Here is a 16,459-nt window from a genome sequence, read left to right as displayed (position 1 = left end):
TTTTGCATACAAATCCCCATCTAGTAGGGCGCAGTCACCCAGTTTCGGTGGAAGTGCGCGAGTTCGATTGGGATTCAAGTAGGAAGGGAGCGTCGCAGCTTCCTCGGACCAAGACCATTCGACTCAGCACCCCGAAGACTACAACTGGTGAAAATTTGATTTTAGGGTATACTTCCCCTTTAAAGCCCGATTCATACTTCATTTTTTGCGACGCGAAAGCGCGATGCGAAAGTGCGAAATGTCTTGCGTTGGCGCATGGCGACGCTCTCTTCTTAGTAAACATGCAAACAAGGAGCGCGAAAATTTGTAGCTTGTTGCTAGTGGTGACCGGTCGACTCGAGAGATTCATATCCAGGCTGAATCAGGGCTCAGAAAACACTGCATTCTTTTCGTGGACAGACTAGAGCAGCGCTAGCGTGCAGAGTCTGCAGACTGATGCAGTGATGAGCTCACCCAGCTCTGTCGGTTCAATCATAGCGTGGCGACATCGGAGTTTGACAGCATCTAACTTTTGACATTCTTCACAATCATAATTTCACAAGTAATAGTTTAGTTCAGCGCGATCGGAAAATGTTCACATAATCTCGGTATCTAGACGACTGACTGCCTTGTGAATGGCTGGAGGTCAAGAAGGAACTACTCACGTTGCTCAACATAAGTCAATCGACACCAGGTTGCGCTAATAGGAACCGGTACGTGCAGTGTCAACAAAGATAAATTCCGGTCACTATGTGGCAAGTACTGTAGTGCAAGATATAAATGCTTCTTGTTTGTAGATAAGGGTGGCGTGTTCCCAGCGGTGTGAGGAATAGACCGGCTTGGCAAGGACTTCTACTAGTACTAGTATGGTATTAGATAAACCTTGTTTTTGTTCACACGTGTTACTAGTAGTATAATCAAGAGTATGACCGTACTCTTGGTGTCATAAAAAGATGCACACTCTACTTCAAAGAAGTACTATCACACGACCCATTCTGTGCTGTGCAAACAGAAGTGTATTTCAAAGTACACTAGCAATTATTATGAGTTTATGTGCACTCTAGTATTAGCAGCAGCAGCAACAACATGACAGGTGCAGTCCGGAATTAGATTCAATGACCAGTGCATCTATGTATGTATACAATGGAGTGAGAAACTCTGTTCCCGTGATGTTTCGTCAATGGGTTTACAATACCAGGGAGAGACCGATTTTTAAATTTTGTTTCTCATTTTGCAGAACATAACACAAACTTTCAATCATAGCACAATTGACTGCTAACTGCAGCACTAAGCGTATGACTTTGTTTCCGTTATTTTTTGCACTTACTGTTTCTCTTTCAGTCATGTGAATGTATAATAACAAAATATAATGTAGCATGCTAGCAGTGCAATGCCTGCATTAGCTGGGTCATACATGTATATGCACGTGGCACAAAGGTTACACAGATTATAAATCAGCACAATTATGTGGTCACATAATCACTCCATCCTCTCAAGTCACACATTTCAACCATAGAGGACACAGACAAATGTAGTGTTACTGTATCCTGTGTTGTCACTCTCATCAATTGACTCCTTTTTTCACCATTTTGTGTATATCTCTTGACTGCATAATACACAGTTGTTCCACTTTCCAGAGTAGGTCACTGATAACTTCCGGAGGAACACATCTCTGTGAAAAATGGAAGTGTCTGTTAGATATGGATTGGTTTTGTTCCGGTGTACTTTTTTTGTCTCTTGCCCCACCTTTGGCGTGAAACAATGGACTGCCTACATCTGAATAGTTCACTTTCGTGTGTTTGCATTTCAGTGATGATTGTCGACGATGCCGTCCAAGGTGAACTTCTTCGTTATAGGTTCCACCGGCGCCGAGGACAATTTCGACCCACAATCACTTGAGGTGAGTGAGCCAGGAAACTGAAGCAGTTGAGTTCCATGAATTAACTCTCGAGTGTGCAGTCCATGCAATACTGTAGCAAAGCCGATCTTAGCGGTCAATTCGGTGTTCAATCATCAACTATCTATAGCCGGGCGTAATTCCTAACACTGCTGTATGGTGGATGATGGCCACATCACTGCAGTGAGCTGTTGTCCTTCCTGGGAGTGAATGTTGCGTGCACAATTCAAATACTCTCATGTACAGTGCTGCGCACTGAAATTTGCCCAGTTCACAAGCAATGACGCATTATGATGTGAAGTGGGGATTATATGAGGACCAGAGAGTGGAGATATAGCACTAACAGTGTGTGCCAACCCCAAACCGGGTTCTCTCTTTCCCGAGATGTCATTTTCAAAACGCAGGTTTACAGAAAACAAAACTCAGCGGCCCATACGTGATCCATCAACTCAAACGCGGGAACTCGAGCTTCTTCTCCATTTTTTCGGCGCATTAAAGATCTTGTTCAGTTGGGATGGTACAAGGTTGGGACTGTTTTATCTCCACTCTCTGCTCCTCATACTATCCCCACTCTACATGGCAATGCATCATTGCTTGTGAAATGGGCAATTGCATATTAGTGTTTTGAGCTTTGATATAACAGCATATACTTCACAGCTCAGGACAACCGGCCTTCATGGCAACAGTTATGTAATGCAGATGGCTAATATCAGCGTCAGTGATATAATTATGATGCCGCAAACCAGAACACCTTTGCATGAATATGACAGTCTCTTCCCATGGTACCTGTCGTCGCAGGGAGGATGCCCCGCACTGATTCTAGGCTGCTGAAATGCAGGTTGGTGGGGAGAATTTCTCGTGCTGCTGATGAAGGCAGTCCCTGGATGCTGGCGAGCCATCGCACTGTATTATGCCGCTTGGTATTCCAGCTCCGGCAAGTTTAGTTGTCAATGTACGATGGACCTTATCGGTTGGGGAGTTCCAATGGCATTGCTGTCGAACTGACCTGGAAGCCTAGGAACTCCACCATCTGTACAGGCTGCGGTTCTGGCTTGCTAAAGGTCATCTGGAAACTCAGGACCAGCAGCAGATGTATGAGATTGATTGCATGCTGCAACGCCTCTTGAAACGATCCAGCCATGATCAGTATATCGTCCAGTTACATGACCAGACTTACACCCTGTTGGTGGAGTCAGATGATGGACTGCTGTCGAATTTGAAGACATCTGCCTTTGGGAGTGGCTTCCACAACTGGATTGGTTCCTGGCTGCAATCTAGGCAAAACCCTTGCACATATTGAATTCCCTCTTGATCTCCAGTCATCTCATGCCAGAGGCTTCGCTGATCATCAATTCGGGCACTCGGATGTGTGTCCCTGGACTTCCAAACTGGTCACCCTCCAGTCCGAGCCCCACACGGTTATCTGGGTGCATTAACACTGCAGTTCTGGTGGCAGGGCCTTCCAGCTCACCTCTGCCATGAAATGTCTTACGCAGTGTTGGGCTTCGGTGGGCTGTGCTTGTTGCCAGGCTGTTGATGTGGCCAGGGCTGCCACTGTGGCTTCTGTGAATAATAGCGATGGTGAGGGACATTGGTTGGAGAAGGTCACCCGTCCATGTGGGCTCCGCTCCCTCAAAAAAATGGCTCACGAGAAGCTTCTAAAGGCTTGCGGCGTTTGATTTTGCTGTCCCTCGATCTTTCCCCGCAACATTGACAAGGCTTGGCGGCATCTTAGTACGTCCACCCAAGCCTTGTTTGTTCCTGCCTGCTTCTTTATCTGCTTGCTAAGAGCAGGCCTAATAGAGACTCTCCAGGGTTGGCAAAATTTGCTATGGCTAGGCTAGAGAGCTTGGAATGGATCTTCGTTAAATAGATGGAACACCATTTTATAGTCTGTGCCTGGTTAGCATCTTCCATACAGGAGACGCAGTGCTGCCGCAGCAGCCTCCCCAATCTGCTGAACCTCTTCGGAGAGGTCAGGTCTTTGGGTGTGCTCGAGGATGTAACACGAACGACATACATCATTCAACAATTTCACCTGTCAGGTACTGGGCCCTATTTGGCCAAGCCTTCGAGCGAGGCAGCTTCCTGTCAGCGCCATATACTATGCGGGCAACTTGCGCGTCCAAGTCTGAAATGCTGCTGGAGTGTCCAGGCCAGGTCAGCGATGGGAAATGGCCTGTCGGGATTTGCGTTGAAGTTTAGATCTAAGGCATGACTCGAGAAACTTAGCAGTTTCCAACAAAACATGACGGGTAAAACCCTTCTCCTTCTCATGTCCGTCATCCACTGGTCAGGGTTGGGGCCCGAACCAGTAAAATCAACGTCAGAAACCTGACTATGTTTTGTACCAGAATCCGAATCCTCAGTCTGTGGGGCCACACTAGATAGTGCAGTCCCAGGTTGCAGGTGGCTAAATTGCTGCAGACCTTCTGGACCTCCACTCGTGCCAGAGTGGAGCAGTCGTAGCCTAGGTGACTCTCTCGAGGTTGACCGAGCCGCAAATGGCTGCAGTGTGGGACTATTTATCAGGTTGTCAACGAACCTACCATGTGTATGCTTAAAAAACAGCTCCAGAATCCTGAGCTGGTTGACTACTGCATGCAGTAAGCCTCGCGAAAGAGGAGTCAGCTAATTGGGGGGGGGGGGGGGCACCGGGATTGCGAGTGAATCGGTTTCTGGGGTATCATCCACAATCCACACGCCTACCTCGTGCTCTTGCCGGCAGTTGGAGTCCAAATTTCCTACGGGTTGTGGCCTTCCAGGGATGTAAAACGTCCATCCAGCAGGCGCAGAGCGTGGTCCAGAGCCTTATGAGCTAGCGAAAAGCAAACATCCTGTGGTCCCTATCTAATGCATGCTGAAACCTCAGACAACAGAAAATTTCAAGTACACATTTTCTCGAACAAAGAAGAAGCTAGAGTTCCCACATTTGAGTTGATAGATCACGTGTGGGGCATTTTTCGTTTTTGCTGAAAATTTATATGCTCAACTTTCAGTAAAACTGCGCTTTGAAAATGCTTTCTCAAGCAAAACCGGTTCGGGGTTGGTATACACTGTTATATCAAAGCTCGAAGCTCCGATATGCCATCTGATCACGTGAGACATCTAAAGTCCATTCATATAAAGATGGGCCCTGGCTCTGCTGAGCTCCGGTTTTTTGTCGATTTTATCGTACATGGTGCAGTGCCGCAAAATTTGAATCTTGAAAAGGGGTCCGAAAAAGGCACCTCCACTGGGGTTTGAAACGCACAATGTACTGTTGCAAGTAGAGTGAAACGGCCTGGATTGTCACAATTCAGTGCTTTTGGACCAAACCCTGGCCAAAATCCTATTCTTAGCAATTAGCTTTTTGGAGAAATACACTTCAGAAACATAATTAGAAGAGCATTCCATAGGGGATTGTCCAAAAAATACTTTAAAAAAACTCGAAGTGACTCGAAGTGACCAAAAGCTAGAAGTCCATATTTTATGAATGGACTGTAGCTATGTGTGTTCTGCAGTATCAGACGTGTGAGCACCGGACTGGCTGTGCTGGTAGTTAGTTCCATCATGGTAATGGGATCAGATTTCATTGAGCACGGCTCAACTAGATGCCATGTTAGCACACACAATGCAACTCGTGAAATATTCGTGTTTTCGCTAAAGTCTTGCTCGTAACGTCTATGCACTCTTATGCAGAGTCCGAGTCCGCTATCGAAGGGATGGAAGACTCCTCGTTTCTGTCCATACCCGCAGCAGCTTACAGTGCAGCTGAGCCTAAGAGCAGCGCGGATACGGAAGATACAAATTCTGAGCCACCAAAACATGATACGTAAGTACATGCCTAAGGGTATGACATTGGCTGATTGGGCGATAACTTACTATCAATACATGCATATGGCTATGACATTGGCTGATTGGGCGATAACTTACTATCAAGCAGGACTTTGCCAAGCCGGCCACAACCAGGCATGGAACACAGGGATTAGATGCGTAGTCTTTAAAAAACCGCCCAATGCTTGTCCAGTTAGTCCAAGCAACAGTTCCCAGTTCTATTTATTTAGCTGCTGTATGCTTTGCAAGGTATGAAACGTAAGGATTAATAAGTGGCTGTCTTCGGAATTTCCCAGCATTGTATTGGCTCAGTATGTGAGAATAATCCAGTATACCACTGGCCACCACTGTAAAAGGTAGTGAGACAGGGGTGAAAGGTTAAAAGGTAGTGAGACAGGGGTGAAAGGTTAAAAGGTAGTGAGACAGGGGTGAAAGGTTCGAAACTCTTCATCTATGTTAAACACTGCCAACTTGGGCCAAAGACACTGTTGGAAATGAGAAAACCTGTTTTATGGTCAAAGAAGCACCAACCACCAACAACAACTTTCACTTGAGTGTCATCTTCATTTAAAAAATGAAACTCCTACCTCCATTACACATTAAAAAATGGCTAGATGAGCTTCATATTCTGATGTGGTCGATGCAGCTACCCGGATTGAAGTTGCTGTCGCTGCACCTCAGCCTGCTTCACGGCTGAATGCGGATGGCGGTGCATGGAAGAAACTGGGGTAAGGTTCCAAGGACTGATTTGCCAGTACTGCGCTTAGTATTACACGTGCACTATTGGTTTAGTGTCCTTTTCGGTGTGTCGTAAAATGCTACAGTGCTTCCCTCTTGCGTGAGCAGATATGCGTGAAAACAAACATGCACCTTATTTTTTCTGTGTATGTGTGTGTGTGTTTCTGCTGTTTCTATAGATTCGTATCTTTCTCAAGCAATTCGCAAACAGGGTATAAGGTATGGAAGTTGATACAATAAATTTGATCAGACATTGAAAGCCCACTGTAGGACTGGTGACACAAACTTCTTCACTGACCCTGTACATCGCCTGTTGTGTAATGCCCACACTGTCTTCTGCAAATCTTCTCCTTCAGCAACGAGAGTTGAAATCGATTCTGCTCGATGTGGTGGTCGGTTACGTTCGCTTGAAAGTTCACCAGAATCACATCAATCATTTGAACCTCTTCAACCAGGTAAGCATATGCACAATGTGATGTGATGTATTTTTCACAGTTCTGTGAGAACCGAGTAAGCTTAGATGTACTCATAACGTGACTCTAAGATCCATGTGCATGGCTGTCTTTAGCCCGAAATGAATGCCATCGTCTGCAATTACATGTTCTTTGATTAAGAACTTCTTATTGTGAGAATTGTGTCACAGTAAAATATCAGTGTACCGTACCTGCGAAGGACGGTTACCGTAAGCATTTGTACTTGATAGCCAAGACGCTCTACTGTGAGAATCGAGGTCAAATGACTGGAAATGGATGAACAGGGTTCTCAAACACATTCTCTATATCACAGTGCCAATAGACAAGTCTGTGTATCCAGGGTACTCTGTACTGATTTTTTACTTTACTTTATGCTGGCATGTCACTGTATGTGGGACAGCCTGATTTAATTTTTTTGCTAATGTTTCTGATCTGTTTTGTCCTAGGTTGGTATTGTAGCATTCAACATCCTTGGTGACGATGTTAGTCATGCGATTCCACCTTCCCAGTCACCCACAACTGACCTATCCCATGGTCTATCTTCCACGTATGAACCGTCCCACCAATATGGAGGGTACAGTAATGGTCGCTCATCTGTAAGTCGATAGGCAAGCTATACATGGTGTGTGTTTATTGGTGCTCTTGTGGGGGCAACCGTGATAAGCTGTGATCATGGTAATATTGGTCTACCTTTTTTCTATTCTTTTTTCAGTTTTTCACCATAGAAACCAAATGAACCATTGTTTTAAGTAAATAGAAAGGACCAAGTAGTTATAATTATATGACTAACAGTCCACCAAGGTAACGAGATACTATACAGTAAGATAGTGCGACAACAAGGCGCAAAACTGACAAGGATATAGAGACATTCAACGACCTGACACCTAGCTCCAACACATCTACGAAGCGCAAACCAACAACCTTCCAACTTGAAGGCTTACTTCGAAGTAGATGCGGAAAGTTCCAGTGAGGGGAAGGGATGCGCCACGGAGATGTGCACGAGCTATGCCTCTCGGTAACAAAGAATGTCGAACGTTACAGGATGATGATGACGAGACTAGTAAGAACATTGGACAAACCGGTCTAACTACAACTCGACAACGCAAGGCAACTGTCAGTCATAACTCGTAACTTAGTGGTCCTTTCTCTTTACTATTGGCTCAACATCCGAGTTATATTGAACCATTTTTCCATGAATTTTATACTGCAATTCTGTACTAGTACTATTGTTGTAGTTGTAAGTCTAACATTACACTCTTCATCACTGCATCAGCTCAACCGCCACCACTGTGTATATTGCTTTGTACTACTGTGAGTTCCAAGGACACGGTCGGAGTGTGAGGTATCTGAAAGTGTTGCTGCCTGGGGCTAATCTCCTGCTCATTGTGTGTTTCCATGAGCCGAATAGTCCTGTTCTTATTGATCTATTCTTGATGTTGCCACTCTATGCTACGTTTGGTGTACTTCACTACAGCTTGATCCGGAGCAAACGAATGCGGCTGTACAAGATGTCATCAATTTCTATCTGCCTCAGAGTGTTTCTGGTTTGCATTCGACGACTAACCCTCAGCTCTGGGGCAGTATTAACCAGTAAGAATAGATTTATGTAGAAAGTCATTGCAGAGATTTAAATCCAAAGCCTTAGAACTCTCGACCACGCTACATACTACACGTTGCAGGAATATTTCTCGAAACTGTGTCAGAGCCTTACCAATACATTCAATATACTTAGAATATGGGTTGTCAATGCTTCAGAGAAGAAGGGATCATGACGATGCGTACCCGGAACAATATAGTTCAGTATTAGTATGAGTACGGATATTCGTAATCCACGTATCCACTTCGTTTGTACCCCGCAGTTCCTTTGCCAACCAGTGAAACATTGCTGGAAACATATTTGCAGGGAACACTTGGCATACAGTATTTTCAGCAATCCAGTTCCCTTCCCTTTCCGAGTATCTTTGTGAAAAGCAAATGGTCTGTGCTATTGAGCTAGGTCTGACTGTACAGTGTAATGTACTGAATGAAAGAGCTATAGACAAGCTAGGCCATTGTGTGATGTGTTTATGCGGGGATTGGATTATTGATTTGTTACTGAAGTCTTGGAGAATGTTGTACTGTCCCTTTCTTACCACGCAGGCCCACGGCACCAACATCCATCACGGACGACCTGGCTTTTGGTGTTTATCAGGTATGCGAATATACAGATATGGTACTTTGTTTTCCAACATTTCTGTTTCGTTCATTGTGGAATCATCAGCGAAGCCAGCACTGAAGTGAGGATGAAACTGGTAGCTGTGCCATTTTTGCATACTATGATACGGTTCTCTGTAGTTCATGTGCATGAATTGAGATAAGGATGAGAGCTTGCCATATCATGTGCTCACACTTGCTTATCTGCTTTTTGACAATTTTTAGGATCCCAAAATTGCAGAACTCATCAAGAAGTTGGAGGAAAAGAAGGAAAAAGCTGTCACGGGTGAGTTTATCTGCCAGAGAGTATGAGTAGATGTGTGTCGGGGGGGGGGGGGGGGGTATGCATATCGGCCCACACCCGCATGGTCTGCAAGACTACGTTTCTCAACGAATGCAGTGAATGCGCTCTTGTCCAGAGGCAGCCTGTATTCGAAAACCGTGCTACGCTGGTCCAATGGGTGGCAGGTGAAACTAAGGGCCATCTGCAATTTCAATGGATGCAGAGTATTCACACAATAATATCTTTCCGGCTATTTTGGTGCAGCGGAACTTTATCAGCATGCAAAGCTTATCAAGCAAGCTATCGAGGAACTTCAACAGGTAAGACACATACTGGAGTAGTTTAATGAAATGACGATAAATCCCAAATTGGTCACACACAAACAGGACAAGTAGGTTTGCGTGGAATACAGGAGTGAGGCAACAACGTCGGCAACTGACACCGCCGCAGCAGCAGCAGAACCACCACCACTACTACCAATAACAGCAGCAGCAACAGCAACAACAACACCAACACCATCAACATCATCATCTTCATCATCCCTGAAGAATGAACAAAAGGGTTTGATGGCCCCTTACATAACGTGCATGTTACCAAGAAGCATCGGCGAAAACACCAAGTGTCGCTGAAGACACTAAGTAAGGAAATTGGAATGCGAAAGAAAGAAAGAAAGGTTGAATATTGACCCTAAATGGAGGGTGAAGTCGAAAGCACTTTTCTGATACTGTTGTTATAACTGCTGCTGCTGCCCTTGTTCTTGTTCTTGTGGATGACTAAGCTGTAAACCATGTGGTCTGTTGTATGGTTTACTTGATTGATCACTGTTTCTCGTGTACATGTGCATTGTACATCTTGACTCTCGCAGTTTGGAGAGCGAATGGGTCGATTGGAAGCTGAGAAAATCAAGGCAGTTGAGAGTGAAGACTATGATACAGCCATGATGAAAAAGGTCGGTAGTAATTCACTTTGAAGTACATGTATTATGTGTTATTACTACGCCAAGCATAGAGGTTATAGTCCGTGAGCTAACCCCTGGAAAATTGTCTTTTCTCCCACTGCGAGCGCACAACTTTTGCTCCCATATTTAGGAAGGGGCAATCACGTAGGATATATAAATAAATTATTCCCGTAGCTATGTGAAAGACGTTACTTGAGTGACGTCTGGTGATAGCCAGGGTCCACACAGCTTTAATTCGGTAATTATTTGTTGTGTCGACGGGCATGCCTGGCACTATCCTGTACATGTCCCATACTGTACCATAAAAGAAAGTTGGCCACCTTATTCAAGTAGGGCTTTCAACTGCAAGATCGGAACGTGAAGCAACTTGGAAGCGAACCGTGAATTTCTTGCTTTTGTTTTTTGCAACCATAATATTATTCTGGGAAAGCATTTCAAATGATGATCACGTAACTTCTATATATGTACTGTACCTGTGTTCTCACTACGCATAATACTTGGTGAAAAATGGCTCACACGGTGTGCACGTCTCCATATGTGATTCTTGTCAATATTCTTGTCAATATGATGTCATGCATGGTCTGGTCTTAATATGCCCAGGTTGAGAAAGAGGAAGTATCTGTCCAGGCTATGGAGTGCCTGCAGGCTCACCGCATTGTCACCAACAATCCACTAACACAACAGCAGAGAGTAGCAGAGGAGTCACAGAATGTGAGTAATGCAGCTAGGTACCACCCCCTGTTTTGACTGTCTTTACCCAGTTCATACGCTCCCAAGCCATCCGCCATGTCAGTACAAGGAACCATCACACGTCATAAGCTACCTTGTATTCTGTTGCTTGACACTGTACATGTGTTGTCAAAGCCTATCAGGCGCATGCACTACTTCCTGATGTCCAAGACTACCCTTATCAGTTCGTTTTGTACCGTTGAGCCTATGTTTAGCGATGACCGGTCCCTTATAATAGTGTGGTCGCTGTGCACAGGGTTTGTTGCGCAGGTATCTTGCTTATTGTAATAGGTGTATGTATGCTACGACCTGAATACTCACTATTCGTATTTCCCGCTCGTTCCCCTTGGCAATGAGCCACTCACATAGAAGAGCGCATGCTCCAGTTCTGTTCTGTTCTGTCCTAGTCAAGTCTTGAGTGGTCGTTGTCTTGTTCTCCTTCTGTCTACATTCTTGTTGAATACTTCTATAAATTATCCAATCATATAAAACCCCTGTGTTCCGGTGTGAGGGGCATCATTAGCCGAAAAGCTACTGCCGGTTTATGATTATTTTTCTCTGTTAGATATCCTCACCCCAACAGGATGCTCTGCCATTGCCATCTCAGGAAGTTGATGGTAAGTACAGTCAGTATCGCCTATGGCGTTGGTCTTTGATTTTGAGCATTATATCACTATAAGCGATATATGACTATGACCGATACTGCAGGCAATGTATGCGAGTGGGGTATCAAAAGACTCAGCGCACCGTACACATACACACTGCATAGTTGGTTGCAGCTTATGTCCTGTGTACTCCTACTTTGAAAAATGCACCCTATCATGCCTATGCAGCCAAGGCTCCTGACACACAACGTCAGCATGTCCTCACAATGGAGGTATTTTGGACAACTAATACTACAGGTAGAACTCACGAAACAACACTAATCAAACATTTCACAAAGAAGCAACTTCCTGTTCGCCTCTGACATGACACCACTTGATTCCACATCAATTACTTAAGCCGATGCAAACAAAATGCCAAACATAATGTAGTAGAGGTCTTTTGAAAATTGAATTTGATCACTATAGGCGATATATTACAGGGATGAATTTATTCTGTATCGCATCGCAGTTTGCCATGCAAAATCGATCTACTGCTACACAAAAGTCACCCGGTGACTCGCAGAAAACTGCGATACATACAGACTATCCATGCCTAGCCTGCACTGTCAAGTAACATGCATACAGTGCAGTGTCACGATGTGGTGCAGGCACTCTCAATCTGCATGCACATGTATCATTCAGTCCGGTTTGTTTGAAAAGAGGCTTTCAGGCATCACTCTCACGAAGGACAATGTGGTAAACGCCCAACCTTCAAAGAAAATGCTAATCAAAATCAAAGACTGCTATATTATTGTGCATTTGCATAGCAGAAACTGATATGGAAAAATATGACAATAAATTCATCCCTGTATTACTATAGACGATTATTACTATACGCGGTAACTGTGTATACTTTGGTATGGCAAATGAAAATGAATTTGAGAAGTTGATCACTATAGCCGCTATATTACTACAGCCGCCAACCTTTTAGGCGATATGTACTGTACCGGCCTCCGTGAATGTGTTCTGTTTCAAGAATCTTAAGTATCCTGGACTGGACCTTGCTGCCGAAGTCAGTGCACTCTTGCGTGTGTGCAGGGGGGGGGGGGTGAAAACAAGTTAAAGGGGAACTGTCACCAAAAAATTTCTTTGTCTTATCTTGTAGTTCTTTGGCTCCTGATCACGATGGTGTTATCCGTTTTTCTCTGCGATGGCTGGAAGTGGGTGAAAACTTGAAAAGAAGGTGCCCAAAATTGTCCCGAAGTACCGAGTGACGTCACGCCGGACTTGACCTCCACGCGTAGATTCATCGTCAAAAACGAAGTCCAGCCCGTGTGCTGCATGCTGGTCCATCGAGCCAACTGTTCGATGTACGGTGCCCGCTTGCCTTCTGAACTCGGACACTCGATGTGTAGACTCTACGTTGTACACAATGAGAACGCCAAAAAGGGACAAAATATACAAAAGTCGACAGCAGTTTGTCGCACTGGTACTTCCTCCACGAAGCTCCAGCTCTTTGTTCTATTTGTGATCACGAAGGAGTCGAAGGATGTTTGTTTGCTGTTAGTGTGACACACATACCTCGTACTTGAAAATTATGTCGTTGTATCGAAGGTGGCGGTGTTGTCCACCCGGCTCTGAAATGAAAGACGTCAGAGTTTGTCATCTGCATCTTCAGCAACATCGCCAGATGAATCGCCTTCACGTACCTACATCGCTTTCCTTTCTTTGGGGCTCGGGTTGGTGGTGTTATCGCCGGCCGGAGGAGTACTGCTTTCTGCATACGCACTCATCATCGTGTTGTTCCTCACACGAAAAGTTCAAGACAACAACGTACTTCCGTGCTCACAAAATAAAACTTACATCCTCGCGGAAGAAGTCAAAAAGGTGAAAGCTCAACTGCTTTTTATTTTGATTTGGCTGTGTAGCTGCACATGGGTCTCTGCCTCTTTGGCATTCTCCTTCGGTACGACGTACCCATCTGTGTTACAGTTCAAAAGGCACACGTGCACCGTACATTAGAACAGCTAGCTCGATCGACCAGCACACGGGCTGGACTTCGTTTTTGACGACGAATGTACGCGTGTAGGTCAAGTCCGGCGTGACGTCACTCGGTACTTCGGGACAATTTTGGGCACCTACTTTTCACGTTTTCACCCACTTCCAGCCATCGCAGAGAAAAACGGATAACACCATCGTGATCAGGAGCCAAAGAACTACAAGATAAGACAAAGAAATGTTTTGGTGACAGTTCCCCTTTAATAGACGTTATGTCGGTGCTTCTATCCAAGCCTGGTATCGAATCCATTTACTATAAAAGCATCCCGGATTTCCAATCAATGAGTGCTCAATGCTGCATGCTTTGGCAGACTTGCCTGCAGGATATGAAGCGCATGAACCGTTTCGAATGAAGTCGATCAGACTAGCCACACCACCGGATCTGCCTCACTTTGCTCCTGCTGGTGGCGTGCAAGGCTCTCTACCCACTCTCTATGAGCCTCGGTACGGCGATGCTGCTGCTGCTGCTCCACTATCCAGACCAGCGCCGGAAGAGTCCACTCTAAGTCGGGGAAGTCACGAGGGTGACCGGCGTGGCAGTGTTCCTGGCAGATCCAGCATGGCAATGATGGCCTCCGCGTCGCCACCACTTTCACACTGCCAGCCAGTGAGCGAGTCACCGCCTCGTCAGCGTGTGTCTAAACAGGAGACACCTCCACGAAAGCAGGTATGAGTGATACAGTAAGGCAAGTGAGCAATGCATAGCACAATGATGTGATATCCCAGACTCCCAGTCATGCAGGGTGAACATACGAGTAATGCTATACTATCGACTCCACATATAGACCACATTCTTCACAATTTCTGTCTTTTTGCAGGTAGTCTCTTAGACTCGCGTTTGATTCTTTGAATCCGTTGCAAATATCATGTTTGATTGGTTGATTGGTTGCTGGACTTTGCTCCCATTCCAGCTACATGCCTATATAAATTGTCGGAGGTGTGCGTGACTGAACCCTTTCAACTCTGGTAAATAAGTAGCCGGGTTTCCATACGGGGTTAGTAGTTAACTTTTCAGTTCAGTCATGAGATTGTATAATTATTGTAGTCATCAGTATCACTTCCAAACTGCCCACCGGATGCATTGGAGTCGTGGTTCCAATAATCGATTACTGTATTTGTGCTCTACCACTGATTCCTAGTCACTGGTGCAACAGCAAAGACAGGCGGCGAGCCATGACGATCAGCCAATACCAACTACACTGCCTCCAATGTAAGTCACATCATTACGACACTCTTCCAGTTACAAGGGTATGAGCCGTATTGTGCGGTCTTTCCCTGGTATGGCCAGTGAGTCGAGGGGATGGGTTGGACTCCTGCTGTACCCATGGGTAAACTTTGCCCTCGTGGAAATGGTGGTATAGCCCAGTGCATCCACTGCCCTGGGTTACAGAATTTAACCTTTTCAGCCTGAATAATATACCGTCAAGTCGCGGATAAAAGCCGTAGGGCTTATAAGCACATAAGCCGCTTTCCGCATCAGGCTTTAATGCAAGCCAGGCTTGTATGCAAACCATGCTTATATGCACCACTGATATTTTTGCCAGGCTTGTATGCACATAGAAGCCAGGCTTCTACGCGCGACACGCGTAGATCTACCACTGACTACCGGTATTGACGGCAGTTTTACTATGCACCGTACATAGCGCATGCACTCTTGACCTACCCGATTCGCGCTTGCATAGAAGTCAGGCTTCTACGCGCGACAGGCTTATATGCATTTGACCCGTTTGATTTTCAGGCTTCTATCCGCGATGTGCTTGTATGCAAACCCGGCTTGTATCCGCGACTTTACGGTAGTCACTAAGTGTAATGTTATTATTGTTGCACTGCTCTTCTGGTGCTGGCTTTCCTCCGCTTTATTACTGGATGTACAAGACCGTTGGAAGCAGTTTTGATTGGTCGAACTGTTGGCCTGAACAACAGGTGGCCTGATCAACCACTCGAGTTCCACCATTCCAGTCAGGGGCAGATCCAGGAGGGGTTCCATGGAACCCCCTAAATTTCCTAAATGTACTGCTGGCAACCATATGCATGCCCATGTACATGTATCAGCTATTCAGCTTTGACTATACTGGAACCCCCCTGTAGAGATCGCTGGATCCGCCGCTGTTCCTGGTGTATGGTTGGAAAAAATGTTCCAGAGAATGCACTTCTCGATTTGAGGTTACGTCATGTTTGACTCACATTTGTGCTGCAGTTCCCAACCGAACACTCTAACGACCAGCAAGGAAAACATGGGTGAGTTGCCCGCGGGAGGGGGGAAGAATGACCAGTCTCTTCAAGCACTGAGCGCAAAGGTTGCCGTGCAGTACAGCACACCAATCAACGTCTTCTCACAGGAGATTGTAAGTAACTGATTCTGATTCTAAGCCATTCAAATCTTGTGTTGTGCCATAGGAAATCACATATTGTGTGAACAGCCTGGATGAAGCGTGTATTATGATGTATTTTTTATGAAGCAAATCTGGAACAATGATATGGTTTGTGTGTTCGAATTGTTGCTTGTGAGTGTACTGATATTACAAGACCACAGTTACCATGAAGATGTGCATGTGTTTATAGCCAGTAAACCACTCCACCGCCTGCTCACCAGGGCAGTATTGCCGATTACCGCTAGGTAGCCAATCAGCTGGCTCCATTCCATGGCAACGGTTAAGCTATATGGGAGAACTGAAGTTACAAATGATATGTGCAGTGTTGTCTGCTGGGAATGGGTTCAGCATGGGTTGGACAAGGTCATTCATACCATGG

At 45.4% G+C, this 16,459-nt stretch overlaps 1 protein-coding gene across 1 annotated transcript in view; it reads left to right on the top strand.

Annotated features, from left to right (window-relative positions):
* The first annotated feature begins 483 nt into the window (after window positions 1–483).
* Window positions 484–16,459, top strand: part of LOC135827280 (centrosomal protein of 104 kDa-like) — a 32,583-nt gene continuing 16,607 nt past the window's right edge. The window contains exons 1-17 of the mRNA XM_065339812.1: window positions 484–692; window positions 1,790–1,879; window positions 5,558–5,690; window positions 6,339–6,420; window positions 6,610–6,649; window positions 6,787–6,885; window positions 7,350–7,499; window positions 8,378–8,493; window positions 9,043–9,094; window positions 9,322–9,382; window positions 9,644–9,699; window positions 10,245–10,328; window positions 10,938–11,048; window positions 11,632–11,683; window positions 14,020–14,375; window positions 14,848–14,918; window positions 15,906–16,053. Of these exons, the coding sequence (XP_065195884.1) occupies window positions 1,805–1,879; window positions 5,558–5,690; window positions 6,339–6,420; window positions 6,610–6,649; window positions 6,787–6,885; window positions 7,350–7,499; window positions 8,378–8,493; window positions 9,043–9,094; window positions 9,322–9,382; window positions 9,644–9,699; window positions 10,245–10,328; window positions 10,938–11,048; window positions 11,632–11,683; window positions 14,020–14,375; window positions 14,848–14,918; window positions 15,906–16,053 (1,686 nt within the window). The 5' untranslated portion in view covers window positions 484–692; window positions 1,790–1,804. The remainder of the gene's footprint in view (window positions 693–1,789; window positions 1,880–5,557; window positions 5,691–6,338; window positions 6,421–6,609; window positions 6,650–6,786; window positions 6,886–7,349; window positions 7,500–8,377; window positions 8,494–9,042; window positions 9,095–9,321; window positions 9,383–9,643; window positions 9,700–10,244; window positions 10,329–10,937; window positions 11,049–11,631; window positions 11,684–14,019; window positions 14,376–14,847; window positions 14,919–15,905; window positions 16,054–16,459) is intronic.

The sequence above is a fragment of the Sycon ciliatum genome, chromosome 1 (genome assembly GCF_964019385.1).
Source record: "Sycon ciliatum chromosome 1, ocSycCili1.1, whole genome shotgun sequence".
Taxonomy (NCBI): domain Eukaryota; kingdom Metazoa; phylum Porifera; class Calcarea; order Leucosolenida; family Sycettidae; genus Sycon; species Sycon ciliatum.
The sequence above is the reverse complement of the archived record's forward strand: the minus strand, read 5'-3'. Positions and strand labels throughout refer to the sequence as shown.